Source organism: Papilio machaon, chromosome 12, assembly GCF_912999745.1.
Source record: "Papilio machaon chromosome 12, ilPapMach1.1, whole genome shotgun sequence".
NCBI lineage: Eukaryota > Metazoa > Arthropoda > Insecta > Lepidoptera > Papilionidae > Papilio > Papilio machaon.
In genome coordinates this window covers 2,061,675-2,088,731 of record NC_059997.1, presented here as the reverse complement: position 1 = coordinate 2,088,731, position 27,057 = coordinate 2,061,675, and the positions used below count along the sequence as shown (strand labels likewise).

At 34.6% G+C, this 27,057-nt stretch overlaps 1 protein-coding gene across 5 annotated transcripts in view; it reads right to left on the bottom strand.

Annotated features, from left to right (window-relative positions):
- Positions 1–27,057, bottom strand: part of LOC106713714 (tyrosine-protein phosphatase Lar) — a 294,107-nt gene that overhangs the window by 111,228 nt on the left and 155,822 nt on the right. For all 5 annotated transcript variants that reach the window (XM_045680203.1, XM_045680206.1, XM_045680204.1 and 2 more), the window contains exon 3: positions 26,359–26,479. In XM_045680203.1, coding sequence (XP_045536159.1) covers positions 26,359–26,479 — 121 coding nt within the window. The remainder of the gene's footprint in view (positions 1–26,358; positions 26,480–27,057) is intronic.

Below are 27,057 nucleotides of genomic sequence, written 5' to 3'. Positions count from 1 at the left end.
ACCCGGTGACACAAACACTCCCTTAACATATATTTCAAGAGCGGTTTTACGGTGAACCATAAAATGTTACAGTCAATCGTAAAAAATTCACGGAAGAAAGTGTATTACCGTTCACGGAAGCCGGCTTGATGAGTGCCTACAGGAACTACGTAATTTGAACAACTTGAAGTTTGTTTATAAAAAAACAATCGTCTTTTTTGTTTGACGCTTATTATGATACAAACTTCAAAAACAGTTCTCACGTCTTTACAGTAAACGTGCGTGAGAACTTTTGAGTTACTCCATGGGTATTATACCCATGGGGTAATCAATTTTCATTTAACACGATCCTAGCACTGATCTCGTTTCTACATTCTTACATCTTGATTGGGTAATATTTACTTGTCCATTAATAAGAATAAACGACAAATCAAATGGTATTTCCTTTCATTCATTTCTTATCTGTTCATAAAGAATCATAATAAGTTGATAGTGGTGTGCGTGAAACCGGCTATACCAATTTCTCGCACACGGTGACAATCGTGTCCAGTACAACAGTCGGGAGGCGCAAACCGCGCCGCAACCGACACTCATTAGAATAATTGTGTGCCAAACGCAAGCGCCATTAACGATTTCCAATTTAAATACAACACATTTTATTGCCACCGACTGAACACGATAAAAAAACAGATCGCAACATTTTGTTGTCATTTAAGTTGCATGTTATTTATGTTTCATTGAGCGCTAAAATTGTGTGTATATAATGTTAATGATGTATTAATTATGTGAAATTAATGAATACTTGACTAAAGCTTTGTTTCCACTGCCGTAGCAACTATACAGAAAGTTGTTATCTATGATTTTTTTAAGAAAATTAAACTTATGTAAATATTTTCGTTATCAAAACTCATGGTAACATCTAGTTTTTAGATTAGTTGAATTTCAAACCAGAATAAAAGATGATCAAAAAATTTAAATTGAGAGAAAAAATATATAATTCAGTTAGAATTTTGTTTGTACAAACAAGTTTAACGTTTGTAAAATTAAAAAACCTAAGCGCAAACATTAATATAATTACGATTTCATTAAAATTGTACCTCCAGTCAATAAAACATAAGCAGTTAAACGTACGTTAACTCTCTACTTTTCCCAGAATAGAGTATCTGTAATATACAGGAGTAAGTAGAAAATAGTTAATTTTTCATAAATTAAGAGATATAATTATTATTTTCATATAACTGATAGACACAAAGTCTAAGTTGATAAATGAAATAATTTTAAAATAGATTTTAAATAATTGAAGCTCGTTGCAATGTTAGAACAAGCAAAACGGAAAACTTTAACTACGAAAGCGAAGCTTAAAAAGATTTATAAAAGTACAACTTTTTAGTTTGAACAAAAAGCTAAAATCCACTAAAAGCTTACACGCGCTCATATCTTTCTTTTATGGATAAATCGACCGTATTTCTAAGTTCCATTCTCATTAAAAGCTTTAACGAAACAAAATTCAGCGTTGCCTTTTGGGATACAGGCCTGTTCGCAAAACCTTTTATCTCCATAATGGATGATCTTCCAAAAACAGAAGGGGCACACAGTCAAATGGATAGAGAACTTGATAATATGTTTCGGTGTACAAAGTAGGTAATGGATTTCGTTGGGAGACGGCCCCTTGGGTACATCTGTCTTTTTTCTGCCTCCAGCTGATTAAGTTAGACGTACGCCTGGTGGTCTGGTCGAGTCGAAAGGCAAAAGCAACCAGACTTCCATGTAGAAAATTGATGATTGATTAATGGGAATATAAAACATAAAACCAATTTCCTGAGACCACTAAACTCTTCGGAAGATTAAAAAGAATAGGGGATAACAGAACCGGAATTATATTGAATTAAATGTGAATTACGATAGGGAAAAACATTTTCATAGAAGTTAGAAACTGCCACAATAATAATATGTTTTTTTTTTTCAGAATCAGAACCAAAATCTTTTTTTTAAAGTTTGTATGGATTAAATAAAAGTATATTTATGAGCGCTAACTTTTTCAACATAAAAAAAAATTGAGTTAAAACTGCAATTTTCAGATATAATGAATTGTACACATGAAATTCTCATTTAAAAAGACCTTGCGTCGTTCAGAAAATCAACAACTCCCACGAACACTGGCAATTAAGTAAAGTGAAGGAACGATTTAAAAAAAAACTCGTATGTAGATGGGAAAAAGTGGAAAATAGCGAATGTTTTTCATCCGTTCGAATGAGTTATGAACGAGCGTCGCAATACCACATCATAATAATATTAATGTGCCAATAACTTACGACCTAAACTTAATTTTTAATAATTAAATTAAATTGTCAGATTTATTATTGGGGTCTAAGACCAAAATCTCTGTATAAAACATATCGTCGTCCCCGTCGTCATCTTTTACAAAACGGAGATAACAATATGTTTTAAACGGGGATTTTGGTGTCAGAAATCCTCGGGTAAACAAACAATATTACGACAAGCTTATCTGGGCTGGTAAAAGAGGCGCTGCCTTCACGGTTTGTTCGTGTCAGAACATATGTCAAACCTACATAGAAATAGAAAATGACAACACAGCTACGGTATGACAAGGTTGTGACACTTTTATTACACTAGAGAGCTATCATAATTTAGTTTAACTTGTCTCTACCGGGTCAGATAATTTAATCGTTCTATGCAACGTTATCACTTTGGAAGATGTCATTATGAAGAAGATGAATTAATAATTATTATAAATGTTCAAGGAAATTTAAAATAAATCTGCATAAAAACAAGTCTATTACACATTTAGTAATTCATACCGCGATAAACTCACAAATTTAGCGTTACGAAGTCAAAGTTAACAGTAAAAATTGGAGAGCAAACATCGCGGCACGCAATATCATATTTAGAGAATCAATTACAGCGAGCCACCGCCATCAAATGTATTTACCTTCGGTCCGACTTCGAATCATAAAACTCGCCGAAGGGGCGAAATCGGAATAAATTGATTTGACTAAAGCTCTTACCTCAAAGTCTGCCAAAACGAAAATGTTATATACAAAATTATTACCAATATAAACGAAGTTGAGAATATAAATTTTCACAATAACAAACTCAAGCAACAATTATCTAAACCTAATGATTTTTTAAACTTATCTAATAAGCTAGTTAACTTTATTTTCTAAAGAGTATTACAAAATAAAGCTAAATCTTCATGTCTTCTAAAAATTTCGTGTAGTACTGGTACTTTTTGGTTTCATATGTGTTTGTTTACTTTAAAAACATTGTATTACTAGCTGTCGCCTGCGACTCTGTCCGCGCGGAATTAAAAAAAAAAACTTACTAGTCTAAGTGTTTTTCCAGACTATGATCTACATCTATGCCAAATTGCAGATATTCCTTTAGCGGTTATGGAGATACCTTCTAACAAACATTCATCCATCCATACATCTTAAAATTCTCATTTTTAATGTAGAAATAAATAAGACTTAAAAAGGTGCGGTATTGATAGAATAAAAATTCTGATCGCACAAGGAAATAAAAGTGATTTAGCAAACCGAACGTCCACCGCTTAAATTCGGCAAAGGGTCAAGGCGAGTGGAAAAAAATAACAGGCACGTATTCCTAATGCCTTTATTCCACAATATTAATATTTCAACGCGCATTCACGTCCGCCTGTCTATCCCTCTTCTGGCGAAAGAGGCGGAACTATCGGGTTCATAGAAAGTCCGTAAGGCGAGGCTGCCCGTCCATTTCTGTGGTCATTCCCTTTATGGCCACTCGTAATAGTCACTAAGACGAGAAAAAGTGCGTTCGCCGAGTGAAATGAATCGTAATAGAGGATCGCATTGTTTCATTATAAAAGGGAAATTCGTTGGAGATTTCGTGTTAATTTAGTGGAAGGGAAAAAGGGGATTGGTTTAAGAGTATGCGATAATTACTATTTGTTTAGGTAAAGTATGCCTTAACATTTTCATTTGGAGCGATACTGTTTCAACTATAATGAACGGTTTTTACCAAGCAAATGAATTATAATGCTATGTACTTCATGTTATGTACGAACGAAGTGTAAATAATAAAGATAATTTATGCTAGTACATTTTCCTATAGACAATTGTAATAGTAATAAAACGAATAAAACGAACTTAATCAACATCCGTGGAATGACTTCAAAGCACCCGTTCTGCTTCACAGAATCCCTATTCGATTGTTACAAAAATAGACGAATCTCGACAGTGCTATTTCCCAGCAGAGTCAGGCACTGGACGGGGCGAGTGATGCGACTAGTTGCCCGCCATTGACCAGTACTACGCTTTTATGTGCCGTCGTAAAGGGCGGGGCGATCTGTTGAAAAAATCGACACGAAAAGCTGAGCGGGTACGGAATATGTTAATTCGATTATCTATCGGAGATTTCGCTAGGGAGACGTGTATCGATAGAATTTCCCCAATTTGTTACGTTGGTATATCGGCGACTGACGTTAAATTGCTTTCAAGCATCGGAGATTCGCGCTTTGAAATACGTCGGCGTCGTTTCGGATCTATGGGCACACCTCACCCTCGAGCCCCCTTAGTTTTAATGAAACTAGCCTTATAGACTTTGGGGACCGTGCTCCAAAATACCAATGAAAATTTATCGATGTAATCCTTTATTGTGCTTTCTTTGAAGAGTAGTTCCACGTAATCACGACCCATTTGCTGTACTAACAGACTTAACTTATGTTTATTTTCACTGTACGGACCTATGTTTAGCATTCGTAGTAAAACATCTTAAATAGATAACGATTTTGTTGGAATTGCCAAAAATAACAGAGTTACTAAAATTACTACCTTCTAAAATGAAAAGCTTTATTTCAAGAACATCTTAGATATATAAAAGAAAGTCGTGTTAGTTACACTATTTATAACTCAAGAACGGCTGAATCGATTTGACTGAAAATTGGTGGGCAGATAGCTTAGAACCAGGAAAAGGACATAGGATAATTTTTACCCCGTTTTCTATTTTTTATTCCGCGCGGAGGGAGTCGCGGGTAATATAAATTGAAGATTGCACTTGAGCTGAATCATGAAACCAATTAACTTCTAAATACACAAAATATTTAACAATTAATCGTGGGTTTCTAATACCAAAATTTATCCATAAAACATAAATTCATCTCTATCATTATCATTAACAAAACAGAGATAACAATATGTTATAAACGAAGATTTTGGTCTCAAAAACCCACAGTAAGAGATTCAAGGTCCGTGAAGAAATTCGCATAATAAAATATAATAACGCAAAAGGGACGAGGGAGCCATTATTTTAGCTTACAAATAAACAAGTCTATAATCATCAGGTGGGTCATTGAAATTACCTCGACGGTTAGAACTGTACAGATTACCCTGCGATGTATAAATGGTAGGGAACAAAACGCGATGCGTGCACCAACAGGGCCCGGACAATAGTGTAACGGACGATAAAAGATAAAACGATGGCCTATTTATACAAACGGTAACTATAAAAGTGATAGTAATCTCGTAACAATATAATAAAAATCAACAACCCCATTCAATAAACACGATAGCACAAGAATAACCTTCAGCGTTATACCGATATTATGTAGCTGTAATAGCTATTGAGTAAATTATCTAAAGGAAATTCTAACCTCAAATATATCTGTGTAATAAATACTAATACTTATTAACAAAATGATGATTCTAGTGATATGAAAATTAGTTCTTTAATGATACAAAACTAGTAAGAGTTTAAATAAAATAATTCCAAAACTAATACCGCAAAATTATATATACGATAGGTACCTTACATTTTATGAAGAAAATCTTTAATAATGGAATACGACATATACATAGATTTAAACATGAAATACGGAAACATTTCAAGAAATTCTTATAGTAGACTGGTGCCGGATACCCTAAGGACATAGCTCGCTCGTATTTCATTTTAAAATCGCTACATTGAAAAGGAATTAATAGAAATTGAAAAAGAACATAATAGATATTATAATTTATTTTATTTTTCAATACAATTGTATTCACATAAGATGGCATGTTTCTAACACATTTAATCTAATTTGTACAATTTGAAAAATATTGAATCAAATATAATATTGGATAAGATTAACCAAGTTAAGATAATCAGAATTACTATTGTATTACCAGCTTAAGTAATAATTCACTCATTAGCTCATTTAGGTGAATCAGGCAGCCGAAACATGTTCGCGCCAAGATCGGGTCCCGATGGGTCCGAACCTCGTGCATGGGTCTAATTGGTTAGTCATTTACACGGAGGGCGACCGCCTCAGCGGTATACTGCCATGGATACCGATCTATGTTCGGTTAATTTTACAAACAAATAAGGGTTCAATGGTAGCCATTTGCACGTATTTCACGTTACCCGCTTTTTAATGTTCCCAAAGTAATGTAGACATCAATTTAAAATATGACACCACAATATGTTGCGTTCAACATGAATACTAAAATATTTTATGTTGAAATAAATAAAAATATTAAATTAATTATAGCTTGCTTTTGACACATCCTTATTATTTTTTACTAAGAATTAATTCCTTGATTAATGACCGCATGACAGTATGCACTTACTAGTATTTAAAAATTATTAAATATCGTAATATGAGACAACATTTCACCTGCATTCAGTCAATATTGCATCGAGCACTCAGCGAAATTGCCAGGCACCGTAATACATAAAGCACACAAGCAAACTGATCGCGGCTCAGACGTATAAAATAAACGCAGCGGCGCCCGCAGCTATTGCGGCCTGACCACTGCTGCTAGTTTGCAGTTGTGAACACTTCCTACCAATCATTTCAAGTCGTTGCCAACCATTGCCATTTAACCTCTCGCGACGACATTGATGATGCACTAATCGAAATTATTGACTGCAAAACTCGTTAATACCGAATTTTTTGGCACAGTCCAAAACAAAATTATTTGTTTTGATGGGTCTTAAACCATACTTTAAAGATTAGGACTTTCAAATAATAACCTACAACATAAACTTTATTATTTTACTTTTCACGGTAAAATTAATAGACCTTAAACATAATCATAATATTTTAATACAAAAGAGAAACGACTGTACAGCTTTATAAATTCCTTACAACATAATCTAAATTGTCTCTCGTAAACAGACAGATGAAAGAGAAAAGAAGTCGTTTTAAAAAGTGTAATTTAGTTGGAATGAGATTTGAAAGCAACGGTGTAAGCACAACTCGTGCCAAAAGTCGACAGAGAAAAAGTTTGTTTACTGAATACGAACGTCTTTAAAAAGTGAGCCATTGGAACGTTCCCGAGTCAGATTGACGATGTAAATTAAAAACAAACCGTGCGGCGAGAGGAAACGTCAATAATGGCACACTGCACAAGTAAGCAACCAGAATGATGCGAAACATAGAGAAAAATCGTCGTTGATACGAATAAAAACATTTTTTCAGATTCATTACACTGACCTCAGACGCAATTGTATTCGTCCATACATGAATAGCACTTTTTACAATAAATTCTCCATACATTTTTCAATTCATAATAAAACCTGTACAGATAATGCAATTAGTAACACACATTTGGTAGAATTTCATTTTAAAGAGCAATACATCTACAACTACAATTGAATCAATTTAAAAATATCAATGGAAATATCAAAACTCAATTCGCCAAACTTCCCTGCGGTCGACCCCATTCGAAATCGATTCGACATTTTAAATGCAATTTTTCGGTAAACGACAATGTCATACACTTTTCATTGGTTTGCATAAAATGAAATAATATGCGGTCAGTACTCTGATAAATACTTAACGGCGAAAAAAGAAGCTACTAAAATGGAGCTAACAAATTTTGGACTCAAGCAACATTCTGACGGAATATTTACGGATTATTTATCAAGGCACAATATATATAATGAAACGAAGTATAAAATATTAAAAAATTATTTATTTTATTAATTTTTTTTGTTATATTAAATATTAAAAAAATATATTGACTGTCCGGAATTACTATCCAAAATCAACTTTAATGTACCTAGCAAATCCCGTCGGTACAATCCCATCATAAGCGTACCGTATGCGTCAACCAACTACAGGCAGAATACGTGTGTGGTGCGCGCGAGCTCCAGTTTCAACATACTGTGCAAGAAGCATGATATAGACCCATTTGCAACTAGTGTGTCCTCAGCGAGTAGTTGCCTTAGACGAGATTTTTTCAAATAACTTGAACAGTAATTGAATTACTTTTATATTTCCTGTGCTGACTGACAAATGCTATAAGTGTGGACTTGTAATTAGCTGTATGTTAACTATCTTGTTTATGATACTGTTGTTTTCTAGCTGTAAGTCTACCATGTAAATAAATTAATAATAAATAAATATTGGAAGCAAAATAAATACCCTAACTTGGTTTAAAAAAATCATAAACCCGAGTCACTGAGGCTCTAATAGAGGAAAAGCTCCATCTATTGTCCGAGTTTCAAAACAAAGATTCAATTCTAGCCAAATAAACTTTAATATTTTAAAGTCGTTCTTTTCATTATTTTATAGAATTTCATCTCTCACATCCACTACGTATTTTATGTGTCGATACTACGACACTCCCTGATAGTACACGAATCAAATGAGTTAATCGTTAAAATCGGTTAAGTAGTTTTGGCTCTAGGCCGTCAATGTACTTTACATACAACTTACTAATATTATAAATGCGAAAGTTTGGATGGATGGATGGATGTTTGTTTGAAGGTATCTGCGGAACGGCTCAACGGATCTAGGACATAGTTTGGAAGATTACATAGGCTACTTATTGAGTCGTGGGTGACAGCTAGTAACATACATAAAACCAACCTTACATACGCGCGAAAAACATTACCCTATTTGACAGTCGAGTAAAAAATTAAAGGGTGCACTTAGCGAAATTAAATCTTTCTCGATGATCCGGTAATGAAATCGAAGTTAAGGACGGAAATTGTATTGTGTTAGATGGTTTAAAATCAATGATTTAAACAGAACTGGAGTATGCTACACAAATATTATTTATCTTTGGACGCGCTAATTTACATATTCATTGCTTTAATATTAAAACTTATGCCAAGTCTATATTATCCAGTCTCGCGATCGAATCTTAACCATACCGTGCATTCCAGTGGTCTTATATATTTCCAGTTGTAACACAGCGCTGAACTGGAATACAGTAAACTGGGCATTATGCAAGGTTCGAATGTTGCGAATGGAAAATCACATATACAAAGTTATAAGTAAAGTTGAAATTTATCCCCGGGTTGGTCAAACTTTTGCCCCTTCATCCTCTGAAGTTTTAAATAGCAGCAGTTTGAGCAAACTATTTGCGGCATAGGTAATATTGTTAGAACTGTTTATGAGTTGAGGTTTGCGGGATAACTAACTTGATATATTTAGAACCGCTAGTGAAAGCTATAATAAAGAAAACATTTTGCTTCTGGAAAACTGGAATATTGGAGCTAGTTAAAACATGCCTCTCTTAATTTTCACAGTTGAGCTGTTTTCATAAGCGAGTGTGTAGTGTAAGCCTATATTTCTTACTTAACCTCAGCCTAAACATGTCTTTGAACTCCTATAATATTCGACGATGAAATATGATACAAGTGGAATAACGTAATTGTGAGCTTTGATATATTCGGTCAATCATGTATAAACGAAATTGAGTTTGCGAGAGATAATGGAAATAAATCGCAATATCCATTCGCATTAATATTCAATGCCTGATAAAACACACAACGTGCGCCTTCATAAATATTAAATGCAATATTAAACGCAAGCGCGGGCGCGGGGTGATCAAATTGTCCGTCACTTACAAATTGATCTGTCATTGCCCATCCTCGGTCTGCGAATGTATTACTTCTGCTGCGTCCAAACGATCCATCGCCATGATTGATACACGGATATATCCAAGCCCGACGCAAGATCCTTTTATTAGAGACACGATGTATTACAACGTACGCGAACAATAACTATTACGGTGAGATTACCTTTTACACTCTCCTGATGTATTTTTAATTCATTAACTTTTAGTAGTGTAACTTTAAGGGTTCATTAAGTTTAATGTCTGAATGCTGCACCTGTGTTTTATACTTCCGCTGCAAAAATCCTTTTAAATATAAAAAGTAAAAATTAATGTTGATTTTATCTTTGTTAACATTGTTCTGACTGCATAAAACCATTCAAATACTGAAAATAATGAGGTTAATTAAAAAGAGAGTTTCAAAATTTAAAAAAAAAACGACGAAAAAAATGTCTCACTGTATCGAATGTTTCGCGTTAATCCGTTCCGCAACAGACAGTTCACACTTTGTCTAATAAATTGATACGTCAAGGGAGGTCCGCAATCTCGGACCGAGGCACAATCCATCAGCGCTCGGCCGCGTTAATGATTGATGAGATCGATCGTCCGTTGCTTATCTTAATTCTGAGGCCGATATTCTACCAAATGCTTTATTTTCATCCACCATATTTTTACTATTTTTTTTTTTTTTATAAGAGAAGGGGGCAAACGAGCAGCGGGAACACCAAGGTGTTCATCGACGCCCATGGACATCTGCAATACCAGAGGAATCGCAGATGCGTTGCCGGCCTTTGAGATGGTGATACGCTCGCTTCTTGAAGGACCCTAAGTCGTACTGGTTTGGAAATACCGCCGAGGACAGACCATTCCACAACGCGGCCTTGCGCGGCAAGAAATTTCGCGAGAACCGCACTGTTGTGGAATGCCAGCCGTCTAGATGGTATGGATGGCGTCTATGGCGTATATGGATGACCTGGCGGTCTGTCGGGTCGTCCGATGACGAAACTCGGCGGCAGGAATCGTTCCAAACAGTTCTTCGGAACACTCCCCGTGGTATAAACGATAAAAAATGCAGAGGGAACTGACGTCCCTCCGCAAGGCCAGAGTATCAAGCCGATCGGTAAGAGCTCGGTCGTTGACGATTCGAGTCGCTCTCCGTTGGATGCGGTCAAATGGAAGAAGCTGGTATTGGGGTGCTCCCGCCCAGAGGTGCGAGCAGTATTCCATGTGGGGCCGAACTTGCGCCTTGTACAGTTGTAGGCGGTGGCCCGGCTGGAAATACTGCTTCGCCCTACTGAGCACACCCAGCTTTTTGGAGGCCAGCTTTGCCTTGTCTTCCAAGTGACCGCGAAACTGAACGTCACTCGATATGTCAACGCCGAGAATACCGATACTGGCTGAGGCAACCAGGGGAGTGCCCTCAAAACGAAGATTTACGACAAAGGGTTGTTTTTTAGCGGTAATGGCGCACACTTGTGTCTTTTTGGGATTGAATTCAACGAGATTTCGTCGACCCCAATCCGAAACTTCACCCAGTAGGGTCTCCAGTTCAGACACAAGTTTGGTCCGGTTCTCATCGGCAGTAGCCCGAGAAACATTGGCACGGGCCGTGTACAGTGCGTCACACGTGCTATCGTCTGCATAACAATGAATGTTGCTGAATTGCAGCATGTCATTGATATGCAGAAGAAACAAGGTGGGCGACAGTACACAGCCCTGTGGGACACCAGCGTTGATTGGTTTCGGGTCAGAGCACGCACCGTCGACAACGACCTTGATGCTCCGACCCTCCAAGAAGCTAGCAATCCAGACGCATAGTTTCTCGGGCAGCCCGTAGGAAGGCAACTTCGCAAGAAGTGCTTTACTTTTGCAAACTATAGATAACTATGCATTAGGATTAGCATATTAAATGGTATAGCCGCAGTAAATCTTTGTTGTAGTAAAAATCAGAAAATTCTAAAATTCAAATTCTAAATATCACATTAATTAGACTTAGATTTGATCTTATATAATATTTGATTATACATATATAATTATGTGTTTAGTTGCGTCATTTATTTAACAAACGAATAAGGAACGAGTACAATGAAGAGGAAATAAAATTATCAGATCTTCTAAGCTGCTTACGTCAGATGAAGCTCTTTTTGTTGTGTCTTTGAGAATTACCGCCGAGGGCAATATTTCTATTAAAGAGACTTTACATATGACAAAATGTAGATGGATGATTTTTTTTTTTAATTAAAATCGGTTTTTATTACGAATTTGTTTTTAGAACAAATATAAAAAGTAAATCTAAATTTACTCGTTACGGTCGGCTTAAATAATAAAAAAAAATTGTCACAATATCTTCAAACAAAATATGATGCTTTTGGAGTATTAATCAAGATTGCAAGTAGAGAGGCACTCGACGGGGACTGAACGCGAGGAGGCGGTATTAAAGAGCAAATTAAGGGAATTTATTATTTTTTCCGCGGTCAAAAGAGAAATGCCAAGGGAAATAAGGACTTGAATAAGTATGCCATGAATTTCCTTAAAAATATCGAAACTCGAAACATGACAATAAAATACAGAGATGAAAATGGTTAATTACCGTTGTTTTATTCATTTCTTATTAGTCACGTATAAAATTTGTTCTTAATAATATTACTGGTATGAATAGGGTCCGCTTTTGTTGATTCGCTTAGCGGAGAAATGTTAAATGAAAACGTGTCTTCAAAAAACATAGCATGTTACAAATATTGAATCTATAAGTTTGAAGTAAGAAAGTACCATTTACATCTGTTAATGCGAACAACATGAACAGGTATGGTACGAACATTTAGAACATGAGCCTTTAGGTGCAGAAACGACTATAAGACGAGACTATAAGATCTTGTGGGATTAGTCGATATATAATGAACAATAAACATTTGGTCAGTTTAGTGGACTTCTTTTGAAATAATAACTCAGCGGATCTTAATGAAGTAACTTCGATGAAAAATACAATTGAAAAAAATATCGGGTGCCAGTTATTTCCATTATATTGCGGAATTTAATCAGATAGTTCTAGACAAAGCTCTGACTAAGTAGGAAATCGTGTTTAAAGTCACTTTTGCAATAAGTTACACGTAATAATATTACTTGAGAGCAATTTATATTTCAATACATTTTTTACTAAATTGTTTAAAGCCTTACATTCCATGTACGCATCAATATTTGAAACTGAAAATACGCTAATATAAGAATAAAAAATATATTAAAACGTCATTAAAACGTCAAAAAAACGTCATAAACATTTTTAAAGAAGCTCCAATATATAATATTGGATAAAATAAAAAAAAAATCCTTGCTTTTCCATTGTCAAGTTATTAAAAAAATCGTACCTGAGATCAGCGCAATCAATTACTTTAATATTTTTTTCGCTTAGTTATGCGAATATACCCAGACTTTCTATCACGCTGCAATCGATAATTTTACTCGCTTTATACCAATTTTTGTAAGTATCACATTTTAGAGATGACAAACTCGAAACGTAATAATAAATTTGCAAAACGTTTCTATCAGCAGTTAATCTTCTTCAAATCCTGTACGAAATGAAATTTCTTATCGGAAGAAGGTATCGTTCACAACGAATCCTCGAGTTTATTTCTACATTTATATATAAGATGGAGATAGTTTATTTTAGTAAAAAAAAAAAACATGATATATCTGAAAATTCAAACAAAATTGGTCAGTGTCGATATTAACAATTTAACAGCCTAAAACAAACCTTCAAAAACTAGCACACAGGCAGTACATAACCGGATTTCGTGCGTGATTACCTTTTTTCCAATTTAAAATTAGAAGAAACGTGTATTAAGCACTACGAGTGTTTCGTTACATCACTTACCATAACTGTAAGTAGCTTGTTTGTACTCTTATAAGTGTAGAGTTTATTTTCTATGCAATAAATTTAACGAACACCTAGTTAATTAACTGAGAAGCAGTAAAGACTGCGTGGATACTCGAATTTCGCTGGAACCCATCAATAATATAACAGGACTGCCCTGTTCTGTGCCCGACGCAATTTACCACAGTGTATATTTAAAGAGCTCTATCTTTCCACGTAATCTTTTTGCATATTTGATTTCGCGGTTTACGTAAATTACAAAGAGCACTAACAAAAAGCAGCTTAGAGCAGGGGCGGCCGTGGTGGCTTATCGCGACGCCATCACTTCCACCGGGGCCCACTTCCGACCACCTCCGACCCATTTCATAAGTTCTATTTGTGTACACTTGATTACTTTTAATAGTAAAAAGTCTTACGGATAGTTTAAAACTTTAAAATAATAATTGATTGAAACATTAAAAATTAAAAGAAATTACCGTTTATGTTACGAATTAGTTTCAATAGTTAATTGATTTGTTGGTCGATGTAGGCGAATTCATATCGAATAAGATGCATTATATTTTTCGTTGAATTAAAAACATTAAGAATTAATCAACTAATAACAAATGATAAAACTAAAGTAGAACATATTTCTCAAGGCTGAAAGGACTAATAAAATTTGTTAAACGTAATACACTCGAAGATATATTTGCGTTCGCGATTCGTTCACATAATCTTACTGTGATAAAGGTAATGACATGTATCAATGTACAAAAGAAGATAGACCTTAAAGTAACCTATTAAAGTTTTATTTGGCGTAACATTCTAAGGGTTTCCAGTCTACGTTGATATAAAATACGCAATAAACAAACTGAAATAATCGCCGAGGGTATTGTTTACCATTCTTAAAGACTGCTATATATTCTAGAAAGCTAAAAGCCTGCCTAAGATTTACACACGCATAAACAGTTTTATGTATTTACTACATATTATGTATGTGGTATAATTATATACACAACTTATATATAAACATCAAATTTCTTAGTCTTCATTTCACTCCGATATATACTCAGAGCTTAAGACTTTCTCAATATGATATGTAAATACATCTCGTTCCTTATATTTGACGAAAGAAGCGTTAACTTCGGTAAAGTCGTTGTAATTTAATATTTAAAAACCAATTAAGGCATGTTCATGTAGCTGTAGAGTGTGATACTCAGGCAATATCTAATACAACCTCATTATGAGATACGATATTACCAACATCCGACAATTTAGATCCGTCGGATTACACTCTCACCTGTTGTGAACTTTTACGGTCTCCGACGAGGTTTACAGCTCACAATAATGCGGTTTATTACAACCGCTATAAGAAGGCATTATCGCTGCATACGCGGTTTATGGCTGAGTTCGTACGTGTCTAGATGGAGTGATTAATGATGCACGAGCAATGTATACATTCACAAGCGATATTATCAAGACAGTATGTGGACTTTTTTATTATTTTATCGATAGTTGGATGGATGCATAAGTGGATGGTCCAAGAGGATAAGTTGTATAGATCCCGTACATATATTATAGTGATATGATCGTTGTACATAACACCTGAAGCGATGCGTACTTAATTTTCTAATGTAAAGTCTCTGTTGTTTACTTTATAGAGTGCCACTTAAAAAAACAAATGCTAGCTTGTCAACCTACTGCTCTACATATACAAGCATTTTCTTATTTTAAAATTTATTTTCCTCTCTCGCCCTTGCAAAGCAAGGAAATATTCTAGAAACACAAACAAATATACGAACCCTAGCTAGCAAAGCACAGCGCCTTATAAACAAGAAGGGAATAAAGGGATGCGAAGAAAAATTGCAAAGGGGCTAAAACCTACACCAAGTTTTGTGCTGACGAAAGTTTCATAAAAGTGGTAGACTTTAACGATATTTCTTCAGGCGTAAAGTAATTACTAAATATTAAAAATCTTTGTAGAATTACACTACAAGGAAAAACACAAATGACAACAGACGTGCCTAAATAACTCGTTAGCTATTATCCAGTTCATATACAGTTAATTTATTAAAACAAGAAAATTTAAAAATTTTACATTTTATAATTGGTCTCGTTTTAAATACATAGACCTTAATTTGAATACTTTTCAAGCAAAGTTGTTTATTATTTTTCCTTTATTTTTTATCTTTGATGTAGAACCATCGCGAAATGAATTAATTCTTGGAACAGAAACGTCCTTTGCCGCGATTACTCAAGACAGACGTCGCATAGCGGCGCAAAATCTGGCCTGAATTTATTTGTAAGCTTTGCACAGCGGAATTTATATTAAAATTTCATTTTGAGGGACATTTAGTTTATTTCATTAAAATAAAGGATTTCACAATTAAAGTAAAGTAAACACGGTATTCAGGGTAATTTCAATAAATTGAATACACCTTATTTTAGACGAAATATATAATTTTAACTGTCGAAAAACTTTGAACCTGGTAGAAAATAAAATTAATACCAATAGAATGACATGAATGACAAGAGGAAGAAAAATATGACAGAAAAAATAAAGCAGAATACGTTATTCTTTGTTTACATGACCCATGAAGCGAGCGAAGGCAAACATCGCCCAATAACGAATAACTGTTTCAATCAATCACGCCACTTCGCTATTGCTTGTAGAAAACGAACGCTATGTTTTCATTTAAATTTTCGAATTAGAAAATATGAAATTAGAAGCCGATTGCTGTCATATTGTTTTTTTTTTTTTAAATACATATTTATTTATTTATAAACCATACCGTTAAAAAAGTCCTAAATTTAAACTAACAAAATGAGATCATTGGTAACGCCATATATGTCATGCGTAAAAATCAAAATGTACATAGTTAAAAGGGGATTAGGACCTCAGCCTCATTAAATTCCAAAATTTCTTCACTTCTTTCTTCTCCTTACTTTCCTATTCTATTAGGTCGTGATACTAAGTTAGTATTATTCGCGTAACAAACTAATCAAAACCAAATCCTAATATAAATTCAAAAATAAACACACGAACCTTTCATCTAGGCAATATGAGTCAAGGAAACGCGTTTCGAATTCAAGGTTAAAACATTGAACGATTAAACATTTACGCTCACCTGCTACCTCGGCCGTCAGTCAAATCTCTCTTGTTTGTAAGTAAAGCCTGCAACACACCTACAGTTTAAACTGTCGGGCTTTAGAGCCCATTCACAATACAGCAAAGAAGTAAGAGTCAAACAAATCAAACTTTAATTAATAAATCTTGCGTTTGTTCTTAGTGTTAAAGTGTTTATTACTTTACTTCAAAGAGAGATAATTTTATTGTTATTAGAAAAAAACTAAACTAAACGGGATAAGAAGGAACATTATAGTGAAAACGTAAATAATCCCCTTTAATTCTTACTCAAACAGTCGTGTAGTGACTAAGTGAGGTTAGCAATGACGTCACATGATTTAAAACACGAGTCTTATGCAGTATTATCTTAAAATCTGTTCACTGCGCTAGACAAATAGTTGTTTCCGTTGATACCGGGATTATCTCCCCCACGTGGAACCAACAACCGACCCCGGTCATACATCACGCGCGCTAGAACAAGCGGGCTCAAGAACCGTGTTGGCGTGGCGACATCAAATAAGTCTTCAGTGAATTTAAACAACAAATTAATTTGAAAGGAATATGTGTAATCGAAATGAATTTAATACTTCAAGCATGACTGCCTTTTTTACTCACTCAATGAATGCACTCAATTATGACATGCTATCTTCTTTCACATTATTAAAGTAAGCTAAAAGGAAATTTATACATGTAGTATTTTGACGGATAACGCCTAAACTTTCTGTCATATCTGGAAATGCTTTCTGATTCTAGTAGTCATCATTGATGATCTATACACAATTTGTCTGAATAGCATAAAAATAAGCTATCTACACACATCAATATTAAAAAAACAAGTAAAATAAATTGCATAAAAATTAATTTGTTTTCTCAGATTCACCAGCACTTTTCAGCGCAGTGTAACCGCACCCTAAGCGACACGTAAACAGTGAAGGCAGGCACATAAATAATTACACGGGCCGTGAGCACGGCGGGGGAGTTATTAGCCAGAACTTGGCTGTGAGGAAGGGTCGCCGCTATACCGCCAGCAGCAAGATAAGTCCCACACAATGCCGGTCACAATCACGACGCGGAAGAAAAGGTTAAAACGCGGAGAAACATAATTAAATGTACATCAACCAAAAGGTGTTTTATCGCGGTCCTGATACAGCAGAAAAATGTGAAACATTTGAAATTATTTTCATGTAAATTGTAAATTAATATTTTAACAATAAACACCACTAAAATAACTTTAAAACATTTCACAACGTGTAATTTTCAGTTGTTTTAATTTGTTGCAACATCGTTAAAAATTATAACTATAAAATTATTTACAAAACGTTACACGTTATTTACGGCGAGTCATAAAGCCAACCTCGTTAAGAATACGACAAAGTACGCGTTCAAGACTATGAAAGATAGAAAATACAAAGTCGGCAGCAACAACAAGTAATTATTGCTTGTAAAGCAATTCCTTAATTTACTTCTATCAAAATTGTTATATCAGATTCTGGAAGTAAAGGCTGTAAGGCGGTAGGCAGTGGCTTGTAAAAGTGACCCCTTCTCACGACATGCTGACACGCAAACGTATAATTAAAAAATAGAGACTGAATAAGTCTGACATTGGTCGATGACCTTGGTAAAAAAAAATATCACCGTAGAAAACTTGTATACAATAAGGAAAATAAGTTGTTTCAAACATTGATAGGCCCATTAGAAAGTTTTATAATTGCCAACGGCCAAAAATTGGCAACAACAGAAATTCGTTAAAGTATTAATTTCGAAACAGAGAACAGGATACTTGAAAAGTCGTCTTATGATCTAATTAAAAGAGACTTTGTGAACTTGATTTGTCGCTTTTTTATAACGTTAAGCGCGTAAGCGATTTTAATTATTATTACCAAAATTGGAGATGCATTAACATGACAAAAAACTGCCATTCATAATTAATTTTAGAATTAATTCTTAAAAGAATTCAACTTAAAGGTGAGTATACTTCTTATTTAGATGCGTTGTAGCGATGAGAGAGATGAGCCTAAACCTTTGAAACCATTCGAAATAAAGGAATGGTTTACTTACTAATAGTTAGTTGGAGTAGTTTAATGCTCAAGTAATTAAACGTTCCAGAACATGGAATGTTGGTAGAGACATCGCTCGTAATCCGAATCTGACACGATCACAATTGACAGTTGCAAAGGACTCGACCCCGATGCAATCCGCAGCCCACATCGCACCCCTCCTTACCTATTGTCACGCCGAGTGCTCTGTGTAATTCCAATTGAACTCATAACCATCCGCCGAATAGACAGGTTTAATATGGGAGGACAGAAATAACGGAAATTACAATGCCTATGAAATGTAATTAAGATTGTACGAATTGTAGTGTGCTGAATAAAGAATTATTTGTGCTAAATAAGTTAAATCATCTATAAAGATAAAAATAAACTAAAAAAATATCGAAACAATATAAAATAGCACAAACCGTAGATGATAGAGAGGTGTGATATAACTTAATTATATTGTTTATAACATATTAAAAAAACAGATACAAAAATACAAGCCATCGAATACAAGGAGAAAAGGAAAGCTTAATCTTTATAAAATGCACCATTTCGAATCGAGTCAAAGATTGGACGAAATAAAAGCGACCAAGCGAAACGTTACAACGGTCGAACTTCTGAGACTTAATAAAATGTTCACACACAGGAATCGAATCACAAGTCACATAGATCGCGACACTTGCTTCGGCTTTTCCAACCTCATAATTGCTATTGTTATTGTTAAATAAGCCATTCCAGTACTACGTGTTATGATAGTACGGAAGGGTCGACATATAAACTCCAGCTCAAGTATTATTGATTTTTAGTTGTCATCAATCTATTAATTTTACAGAAGGTAATAAATAAATCATAAATTATTCATTCATAATGAAGATGAACTTTCAAATTTAATAAAACATCTTGTACTAAAGTAATAAATGTATAATAGGTGAATCTAAAATGTACGTAAACTTGTTTTAATTATGAATACATGGTTTGATCACGAAATAACGCATTCATTCGAAACGGTCTAGTTCCATCTGGATGTGGGGTGGGAGGTAGGGAGGAGGAGGGTGACGGATGGAAATAATCTCGACGATATTTCACGATGATGTATACTCTCTATTAAGAAAGAATTTCGAGGCGAGGTCGAGCCGTGATGCTCTATTACTCAATGTTTAATCTTACTAATATTATAAATGCGAATGTTTAGATGGATGGATGTTTGTTTGAAGGCATCTTAAAAACAGCTCAACGGATCTCAATTAAATTTGGCATAGATGTAGATAATAGTCGCGAAGAATACATAACCTACTTATTACGTTTTATTTTTTATTCCGCGCAGACGGAGTCGTGGGCGACAGTTAGTCCTTAATAAAGATAAACACCAAGTAAAAAAGACTATTTTTGCTACGAAACTTAATTAGAATTAAAGAATATCTACTTCGCTCGCTACAAAAGTTATAATTGATTCAACAAAGTTAAAAGTAATAAACGAAATGAAATAAGAAAGTATTTCCATACATGAAATTGTGACAGTAGCTTGTGTAAGCACAGCTCAAAATTTAAAAGCAGTAGTTAAAATATATTTTGTATTTAACACCTCTTCGATTGGTAATTTGTTTTAAACTAGAGTTAAGGAACGCGAATTCTAAATTATACCCAAAAAACAATTTAACAATTTTTTAAAAGCAAAGAGTCATCTGCAACGAACAAGCCTTAAGTAACTCTTTAACCTACGAGATATGAGCACTCCATTCACGTTGCCTTTTACCGGTGCTATTAACATAAAGTAAAGCAACATAAACTATGCAGGTATCATGTGTACATCTCTATTCACCGCTCTCCGACCGAAGCTTTACACTATCTTACTGCCAGCCGTAAGGAAATAAAAAAACATGCTTCAAAGGGAAACGGTTTAAATTTTAGTATACCAGACCGTTGGTAAATGGAGGTGCGAATTCGATCTTGTTTGCAATATTAGACCGGAGTTATTTAGCCGGATGGTTTATTCAGAATGAAAGATTTCTTTTATTTAAATTTAAACTTTGATTAAAATTCTCTTAAACTATTATTACAAACACAAATGAAAAAATATATAATCTAAGACCAGCATACCAGAGTAGAAAATCAAGAAATAAAAAAGGGAAAAAATCAAATTGAATTTCATTAACAATAAAACCCGTTTAGAAGAAAAATAGCAGTATTCAATTTTAATGTTAACTTATTTGCTAACACAAATTGCTAACTCAAATAAATTAAAGATTTGAATGATTAAAGTCACATTAACCTAAAGTGATTGAAGCAAGCGATTTGTAATCTTATGTATAATGTTAACATGTTCAACAAATCGGTAAGAAATCACAAACATTAACATGACAAAGGCGTCGAAGCACCGTCGGCAACCCTATCGCCGTCATTACTTAGCGGCAGGTTAATAAGGTTCTTTGTTGTCGACCCTTGGCGCACTCACAATCTCGCCCTGAATACGGTCTTATCTCCGGGCATGTTTGCTTACGGCCCGTGCAAAAGACCCACCATATTGCGACGCTCGCCAATTTTTGTAGCGTTAGTTGGTAATTATGAACGCGATACCATTTTTTGTTACCGAAATATGCTTTTTGAATAAAGAAGTACTTTGTATCATTTATTACATACGTCATTCTTCAAAAAAGTATTCAAGAAAGTATGCCTCGAAAAAGTTATTTAGAAAATTATTATTTACGAATGAAATTTATTTTTTGAATGATTAATTTTTATTTTATTTTATTTTAAGATCCTTTTCGTAAATTACATCATGCGCGATAAATCTGAGATCGATTTGGGGCACATGACCCCTTGCTGAAGCTTGGTACATCTAAACAACCACAAATAAAGTTTTATTTTGATTTATTTATTTATTTGAATGAAATTAATTTATAATTATTGAGAAAATAATTAATTAGTACTTTATTATCTATTTTATACATTTATGAAAAATCGAGTAAAATGTACATTGCTGTTTTTTTGAACAAAAATCGTCTACGTTCTCATACAATGGGTATTATAAAGATGCTCCGCATCCCGACCCGATTCTCGAACCTTCCGATAGCCGATTTCGGGACGAAATTGAAAATTAATGACACGGAAGTTAAACTCTTCATACGATTATCAGACAATGGACTTAGATTGATTTAAAGCTCATACTCGTCGATAGAATAGATTCATAAAAATTTTAAGTGCTTAAAATGATCTATATTGATAAAATATTTGAATCGTTTCATTAAATCTAAAAAGTTTATAAAAATTATCGTCATAATTGCAACAAAAAATGTGTTGAATAATCACCATTAATTTCTGATTGGAAATTTGTAAATATATTTCTTTTTTTCTAAGCTTGACACTTATGATACACTTTCTTAAGCGTTAATACAGCTTTTTATAAAATAAATAACGTAGTGTAATCTTACTAACGAGAAACGAAACGGGATGTAAACGTCTAAGCGCTTAAATAACGGCATCTATCCATCCGGAAATTTTCTATTACCGGGAATAGAAAGAAAATCTCTTATCAGAAGCGATTATTGGAACGGGCTTAACATCTATCAGTTGGTGCCTCGCCAATACAGAGTAGAGAGGAATTTTTGCAGCAATAATTCTCAGTTGCCGACGGCTAGTCTCTGGTCTATTACTCTTCGGCCAGGAAATTGTTGTGTTCCGACCTGGAACCAGTTGCCTCGATTAACAGTTTGTCACTTTAATGGTACAACTAGCACCGTGAAAACATTCTGTGTAGGTCGAGTTCAATATTTCAATATTTGAAGAACATTAATTTACCAGCTAACATTATACTGGGATCGATATAAATCTGTACAAAGCAGTAAAATAACCTACAGCAAAATTGTTTAGGCTGATAACATATTCCTAACAATAGATATAATTTTCCAACATATAGCAGCGAATAAACAGTTCCAATTCTATATAAAAAAGTATTATTGAAGATCTACATTTTGAATACATTATTTAATAAACCGGGAATATACCAAATTAAAAAAAATCGCGAAAACACTTCGTAACAATATAACGGGAAATAAAACACTATGACATTTGAAAAATTCCGAGCGGGATTAAAAAAGAAACTTAATTGCCTATGTGTTTTTCCATACTATGTTCTACATCTATACCAAATTTCAGCGAGATCCATGCAGCCGTTCTGGAGATAACTTCAACAAACATCCATACATGCAAACAATCGAATTTATAATATTACTAATATTTTACTACTATATAGGTATGAGTAACATTACCGCAGCTTAAAGCCTAAATGCGTCTATTCTACACAATTGCGACATATTGACGTATGTAGCTGTAATAATTTCAGTCTGAGGTTGCTCAGTCGTGCGAACATTCAATATCTGGCGGGCAATATCGAGCGATGACTTTGGCATAGGCACGATAGAGAACTGCTCCAAACAATAACACTTATCTTCGAAGCTTCGAAATTATCGCTCATTCATATTCATAAGACGCAAATGTAGTGCCTCGGGGCGATTTCGAACGGTATTGGTTAGGGGGATAACAAAATGTGTTATACTTTAGGGAGGGCCTCATTAGAATTCCATGTTTGATATTAAAACATTTCGAATTGTAGGATCGTCTTTCTGAAAGATAAAATAGACGAAAAAAAAAAAAACAAAGAACGAAAAGAAAATACTGATAAATTTAATTAAAGAGTACAATAAACATTCAAATAGAAGAAGAATCATTAAATTGGACAACCAAATGAAACTTTACTCTTTCACAATTTTTTGTTTACATTACAATATGTTTGTATATATGGTTTATGGCACAATTAAAAATATCAAACGTGATTTTAGTAACATTGAATAATATAAAAGAAAGAATAACGTAATGGCAGCAATAGATGTAGTTAAATTAAATTTATGCAAATATAATATCGTTAAGTCTGTTTGTTGTACAAACACTACTAACTGGATAGCATAAGGAAGAGCAATGTTATATCAACCCGGATTCTCATTCTAGATAACATGCTTATATAGTCCAGGTTCCTTCAGCTTATACCTCACCTATCAAAATGTAGTCAGTAAACAAAACGGAGCATCCCGATAGACCGTGGGCGCTCGCCTTGAAATCCTTACCATAACGTGACGTAGACATATTAGCATTTAGATTATCCCCTTGCGCGCTGAGACAAGTCGTCGTTTGCGGTCGCTTATACCAGATTTATACTTCACTTATACCTTGAGATTTTTTTTATTAGTAAATAAGAATGTACCGTATAAATAGGAACTAATATTGTATTTAAAAGAGTAAATTTTCAAAAATATTTAGGTATTTTTGTTATTGTACATATGCAATTCGTAATTTAAGTATATATTGCGGTTTTTGTACACATTTTATTTAAGGTTTCTTTGTATAGTTTTTAATTTAGAAGATGTAATATTTCCATCATAATAACATTAGTTTCTGGTCGCAATATATTAAATAACTTTCATTATTCTAAATTGTTCGGATGGAATTGATTTATTACCTTCTGCTAGATATTGACACAGAAAGCCCGAAATTAATTCAAACAAGAGGACCTCTGGTAGATGTCAGTTAATAATAAGCTTAGTTTCATTTTCAGATATCAACGAAACGCTACTACGGAATTCTAATATTCTATTAGCATTGAGCTACGAAGCTCTCCAAATTACGATTTCTATTTTCAATAATAAAATTTAATTCATTGATTCGACAAATAGACATGAGGATAGTCGTCGTTTAAACAAGTTAATCCATCTCTGTCAAAATATTTCTTCGGACTTATTTTCGTTTATAATACAGAATGGATTTTTGGAACTTCATCGCACAATATAAATTTGCAATTACTTTATTCTTCTCCCGTACAGTAACAACGTATCACATCACCATATGACAGCTTCATTCAGTGTTATCCCCATCGACATATTAAAATGCAAATCGACATCGGTGGCTGGTGCGGTTTTTTCCTCTTTTGCTTGAATCGACCCGACAGCCGTAAACGAAACCGACGTCTATAGTCACGACTTCAACACGTTTCACTCCGGTGCCGTAAAGATCTAATAGGAAATCTTTTTTACTTATTCCTATACATCCTTACACAAAGGAGTATTTTTTTTCTTATTCTTTATTGGCTTTATGAGCGCCAGTAAAACCCTTAATCTAGAATTAACTGTGAGACCGCGCTGCGGTCGAGTGGCGAGTTTGTGTCGGATTTACAAAAAGGGGTAATTTGGTGGAAGCGGGTTGCAATGTTGTATCATTTCGTTCATTAATTGCCTTCATAAGTTCGGCTTCGGTCGTTTTATCGTCGACGCAGGCGCGCTCTCGCTCGCTCATGCAAATGACACGCGCCGCGTGCCACTAACGATACTATTGTAGCAATTTAAGAAGTAAAGTAACAATAAGTGCGCACCGAGCCAGGTTAATATCTTTCGAGTTGAACTGACGCGTGCGTGTATGAAGCAATAAACGATTCGTGCCGAATAAAAGTCGATTGCTTATGGAGACGTCAGTCATACGACGTAATACGAGAACTCCGTTATTTCTTATCCAAGCGGAGGAAAAATGAATAAAAATGATGATTGCTTCGGTATCAATACTTATAAGTCAAAAGCTTATTGGAAAAGCTAAGAATAAAACATACATGATTCAAATAAAACATCTTAACCCAAAAACAAGAAAATATTTAATTCCTTTTAATAAAAAAAAAAAGATAATATTTGAGTTAAATATTTTTTTAAATACTCAACAACGGGTTAAAAATACCAGCATTAAAGATAAAACAATACGTCACCATAGCCAACCGCGTGTGTCGCCCGTTTTCACGTATAATTTTCATAAAGCAGTGGGCCATAATTATGCAGGGTAGGGTAGACCCGGGCACGGGATTTTTGGCTGGAGTTTTATGTTAATGTACAGCCCGACTTCCCTGTATGCTAATGATCTAGTACGAGTACCGTATTCATACGGAGCCACTATTTAACCCTTCCTGCGCTTCTGTTGCGGACCGCACGAGAATACTTAATAGGAGAACCGTCGAAAATTAATATTAAGGTGGGTAACATAAAGCACCGTTGAGATCACTTTATTCCGTTGATATTAACATTTACTCAACTAGCTTTAGCTATAAACAAACAGTTAGCAATAACTACATAGTCTGTGCTGAAGTTACTACCGATGAAGTTGTTTAAAGCGAGTTCATTATAGTCATTTTATTTCTTGAATAAAAAAATCGAATAATTATCTATATCCTAAGAATAAAATATTTGGAAAATCAAAAAACCTTTGATAAATTTCAAGTCTCAATTCTTATCGGGTATCCTCGTCAGTTCGCTTTTTACATGAATGTCTTATATTCTACTTAATCTATCTTAACTAAATGTAGACTCCCATTTGTTTCGAAAATTAAACTGAAAGCAATAACTTAATTAAGGTGTAGTACGTCTATTACTTTGAGTACGGTCTAATTTCAGACGTATCTCATTTTAGAGTTGAGAATCAAATGAGACTCTACGGATAACAAAGGTATATAAGACTCACCGGCGGCGTCGACTTGACAGCTGAGGTAGAGCAGGCAGGCGACGAGCAGAGCGGCGGTGCGGTGGGGCGCGCGACGCCTCTGTCGCATCTTACCGGCGCCGTGCCGAGCCTGAGCCTGCGCCTGCGCCAAACACCACGTCACAGCGCACCGCACGCCCCAACATTACCGCGCGGCGTGCGCGCGTCGTAACCGCAACACAAATCACCCACACGTATAATACGTATACGACATTCACGTTACTTACGGTGCTCCTTACTCACTATACACATCACAACCCAGTTTTAACACTAAATTTATACCTTAACTAACTATATATCACAAAAAATACGACAACCGTTTCGATACCAAAAAAAGGAATTTTATTAGGACAATGACAAAGATTTATCGACTATATTTACAGTATAAGAGGATTTATTTAAAAATTTGGAGTTTATTTCGACCAAAACACGTATCCTAAACAAGGGATTCACTGCGCGAACTCATCATGGTTAGCACAGTTCTGTAGTGCGGACGCTTCTCAACCATATTCCATCGTTATTGCGTTTCCTTCTTCTCAACTGGACTCTTGTAAGTTAACACACCGGTACGTTCGTCTGATATCATTAAAGAGTATTTTATTCTCAATCAAACACATTTTTTATTGTTTGTAATCTGAGACATCGGCGCGGTGACTGTATCACACCTGAAATTATTCGAGA